Raw genomic sequence first — 4,370 nt, 5'->3', positions numbered from 1 at the left:
GCCCGGAATCTGATCCATTCGGGCGTGAAATTTCTTTGTGTTCTGATTCATCCGCTCGTTCATTTACCTCATAAATCTCAAAGGAGTCATTACCATTATTATTATAGGATTCGCGACCGATCCCCCCTTTCCCCCAGCGCCATCGAAACTGACTTCACCCCTAGAGGTGTTGTTGTCAACCCTCTAAGCCGTTTGATTTGCAGGAGCGCTGGGAAGAACTGGGTCTTTTCCATTTGCATTATTGGAAGTACCTGACAATGCTTGTTTTAACTCTGTCATTACCCGGTCATGCCTTGAGAGGTGACTCATAATTTCTTCCTGTTGTTCTCTTAAGATTTTCACTGTTTCCACGACATGTTCCTCCTCCGCGTCATCGAGAGTTGGCTCCAGCACATGCCGGGGATACTGCCCTTCACGAACCGGGGTTGCTTCGTCCCCATCGTTAAGGGTGTCGATGATTGAGTCATCATGTTGAGGCAAATTATTGTGTCCCTCAATGTTATGTTTGATGTTGACATCATTAGCTGCCATTTCTGATTTTTTTCTAAGGAAAAAAATAAACACGTTAGTAATAAACGTAAGGATCAAAGCAATTACGCAGTTGTCTAAGCCCCACGATGGGCGCCAAACTGTTTATCCGTAAAACAGTACAGTTAAATTTGCTACGTGATTTATAGACAAGCGAACTGATTTGATCCAAAAATGATAAAGAAATAAGATCGGAAATGAAATTTAGCAATTAAAATTGAAGAAAATTACAAGCCTGGCTCCGAGGACAAAAACAAAAGCAATGATAAAGAACAAATAAAGTTGTTTAATTGAGAGCAAAAGTAAAATATAGCATATGTTTCTCCAAAAAATTTCTCTGTTACAATGGTTGTTGAGCCTGCTATTTATAGCTATAACTATGAAAACAAGATCCTAGGATCAAGCCTCACTTAAGTGATAATAAAGGAGTCATTGATGAATATGTAACGGCAGACCATGAATGCAAATATTTTTTATAACGGTTGCTCATTAACGTTAGAGAATATTCTCTCATTGAATGTTATCCGATGACAAATACTCAATTTTCTGTTAACCATCCTCCCTTCGGGATTTACCCGATGTCAATTGCAGTTGTCGTATCTAGTACTGATTGTTACTTGACTCGTCTTTTACCTGTATTCGGTTCTACGTGTCATGCTATTATTCGACTATATTATAAACCAATTTTACCCAGTACAATTTGTCTATCTTATCCTTTGAGAGAGCAATTCAGACGATGATCACCTATTAGTCTAGACTACATACAACAAAAAATAAAATGAGCTTTAGCCTGAACCCCAGTTTTCAGCTTTCACAAGCAGCTAAGTTCTATGTGATGGATCTGTATGATCTACGTTAAAGTAAAGACAGTTGGATAGGTGTGAGACCGAAAGACGGCATCAGAATTTAAAGCTTATTATGGGTTTTGAATTTGTCACTGAACTCAAAGTCCGTTTTAGTTATTAGGTGCACAATTAAATATTTATATATTTTATAAATTTTCTAAACCAAATACAGAATTTAAGCAAATTCATCAGAACCCATACATACTTCTCTAGCTCCGCCTCTAGTGAGACTGTCTCATTTAAACAGTGGCTAAGTAAAGAGGAACTCTGCAGTAATACTAAGCTCATTACTTCTTTGTAACAATTAGTTTTAAAGTTAATTGAATATATTTATTCTTTTAACAGAAGATATACGCACATCACTCGATTGAGGAATAACATAGATCAATGATCGACGTAACGACAAACTTTTTTTTTCAAAACCTTGCCTGTCAGTCCAAAACAATCCAATCTCCACACAAGACAACATTTCACATTCTTGTCTATGGTTTACAAGGCTCCAATTGTGACCAAAAAAACCAATCAGAGCCAAACTCCCAAACAGCCAAACTCATATTTACCTCTATATATTATCTGCCCAACTTCGGACGTGATTGGGCCCGGACAGGATAGCCCATTTGGGCCTTCAATCAGCGCAACTTTCGCTTCTCTCGCAATGAATTCATCTTCTCCAACTTCCACTCATCTCGGAGCCTAGCAATGAAAGTATCAGCTTTCATATTCACATCCGGGCTCGGGCAAAAAACCGCCGCCCCTGTTGAATTTCCGCTGCCTATTACCTCCGATGATGATTTGGACGATAAAACGTCGACGTCTACCTCTACGTCTTCTAGCTCCGGCGAGCTGCAACGGGAGCTATGTGCGCTCCGAAGCCGAACAAAATCGCCGGTTGGAATGAACTTCACCTTCGGCATTTTGAAAGGCGGTGGAGGAGGTGGAGGTGGTATCGGTATCAACGGTGATTGCGAACCACTGTTCAAGTTTTCGTCGTAGTAGCCGGTTGCTGTTTTTGTTGGCAACGGAGGTTTGCTAGCAGCGGCTGAACGTCGATGTGAAGGTTCTGGTAATTCAGCGGCAGAGCGTGTAAAAGTCTTCTGCCTTGATGACATGCGTGTTGTTTGTGGTGGAGGCGGAGGTGGAGGAGGAGGTGGCGTAGGAGATGACCTTGTGGATTTGAATGCCCTGCTTTTGTTTCCGTTTTTGAACAAATTGTTGAGAAATGAAGGTGGAGGTGGTGGCGGAGGAGGCGGTGGCAGAATAGTTGACGACGGTGGTTGAAATCGTTTACTCTTAGTGCCTGTTTTGAACAAATTGTTGAAAATTGAATTTGGCGGCGGCGGTGGTGGAGGTGGTGGTGTGGTGGAAGGAACAGAATGTACACGTTTGCTTTTACTACTCTTTTTGAATAGATTCTGGAAAACCTTAGCTGGAGGAGGAGGAGGTGGTGGCGGCGGAGGAGGAGGTGGTGGCATGACTGACTCTGTCGATGATGAAAACTCAGAGCCGCTCTCTTGAATATTTCTCCTCTTTGTTCTCTTCTTTCTCTTTCTTTGATTATACAAGGACGCTATAGATGATGCTATTTCCTTTGCTGCACCGCTCTTTTTCCGTTGAAGTTTTTGCTCCGGTGGTGATATCCTCATTGGTGGCGGTGGTGGAGGCGGAGGGGGCTGTGCTCGATTTTCAACCTTGTCCTTGTGCGGAACACTATGAAACGATCTTCGCCGTTTTAAATTCGCCTGCGGCGGCGCGTGTGATGTAGTCGGAGGGGGAGAAGAACGAGTCTCAACTGTATTAACAGGAATTACTTTAACATGTGACTCCTTTTGCTGCTTCTCGATCCGCCGTGCACGGTGAAGATCATTTTGTACATGGCGACCATCATATTCCCCCGCCGTCGAACGCTGAAAATTCACTCCAAAATCATCCATAAACCGGAACTGGTTATCACCGGTTTCCCATTCGGGCACTTGTCTCAAATCAGGATACGAGCTGCTGCTCCTCCGTAACCTGTTAACACGAGTACTTTCCGGTAGTCCAACATAAGCTTTTCGATCACTGTACTCATACCATTGACCACTCGAAGAAGCATTTGAGATATTTCTGTTTTGTTGTTCAACGGAGACACTGCTGTCAGGAGCTGAAACATCGTCGTTTTTACGGGCGAAAACCCCACAAATAATGGCAAATATTACAATCAAGATGATGAACGAGTCCCAGCTTTTTTTCACTGAATTGGGTAGAAGAAGTTGTGAAGTGTGTGAAAGGAAAGGAGGGACCAAAAAATATAAGATAAGCAGTGTTATGATCGGTAAAAGCAGAATGAGCATCACGGGGTCGATGATCGGAGACGGTGGTCCACGGCGGCGTTGATGGAAGAGAAGGGTGGGGGACCAGAAAGGTGGAGGCTCTCCATCTTGTTCCATGGAGTATTATTACGAGTGTTTATGGTTTCGCTTTAAGGTGGAGAAAGACTTTATTAAAAGGCTTCTGAGGACAGGTAATGGAAAATGTTTAGCGAAAGAAACGTATATGCATTATATTTATGCACATTTTAATATGCATTGATGTTCTTGGGACTTACGGTTGAATATTAGATTGGATATTCCATCTTTAAAATAGGCTTCATCTTCGCTAGCTCGGCTTTGGATAAATTCAATACGTAGAATATACTACGTTCCAATATGAATACTTACATTTACTCACATTATTTAATTTACCCTATAAAGATGATGGCATATGTTTACACACAGATTTTACCAGGAATATTTTCTCTGTTACTGTTTAGTTGTAACGAAGACTTTTTGTAACTTTACCTTCGCTTTTTGGAAAAAATTGTTGAAAGTGAAATGAACTTGGAAATGGTGATCGAGAAGATAAACAAGGGCAGATCCGTCGACTTGAGCAATATAAAGTAAAACTACGGTTAGATTGTAATTAGGTTTAATCCTTCATTGTAGATCGTGGAATGACGTCGAAACTAGGTGGTTAAAGAAT

At 41.5% G+C, this 4,370-nt stretch overlaps 1 protein-coding gene across 1 annotated transcript; it reads right to left on the bottom strand.

The window, feature by feature from the left end:
* Window positions 1-1,677: 1,677 nt before the first annotated feature.
* Window positions 1,678-4,142, bottom strand: LOC107804792 (uncharacterized). Its single transcript, XM_016628723.2, has one exon. It carries the CDS (start codon window positions 3,797-3,799, stop codon window positions 2,003-2,005), a length of 1,797 nt encoding a protein of 598 aa, XP_016484209.1. The 5' UTR covers window positions 3,800-4,142; the 3' UTR covers window positions 1,678-2,002.
* Window positions 4,143-4,370: the final 228 nt, after the last annotated feature.

The sequence above is a fragment of the Nicotiana tabacum genome, chromosome 13 (genome assembly GCF_000715075.1).
Source record: "Nicotiana tabacum cultivar K326 chromosome 13, ASM71507v2, whole genome shotgun sequence".
NCBI classification, from domain to species: domain Eukaryota; kingdom Viridiplantae; phylum Streptophyta; class Magnoliopsida; order Solanales; family Solanaceae; genus Nicotiana; species Nicotiana tabacum.
Note: the sequence above shows the minus strand (reverse complement) of the source record. Positions and strands in the feature narration are given on the sequence as shown.

Excerpts from the sequence above, each read along its gene's own strand:
- LOC107804792 (XM_016628723.2), bottom strand. The coding sequence starts at position 3,799 with ATGGAACAAGATGGAGAGCCTCCACCTTTCTGGTCCCCCACCCTTCTC.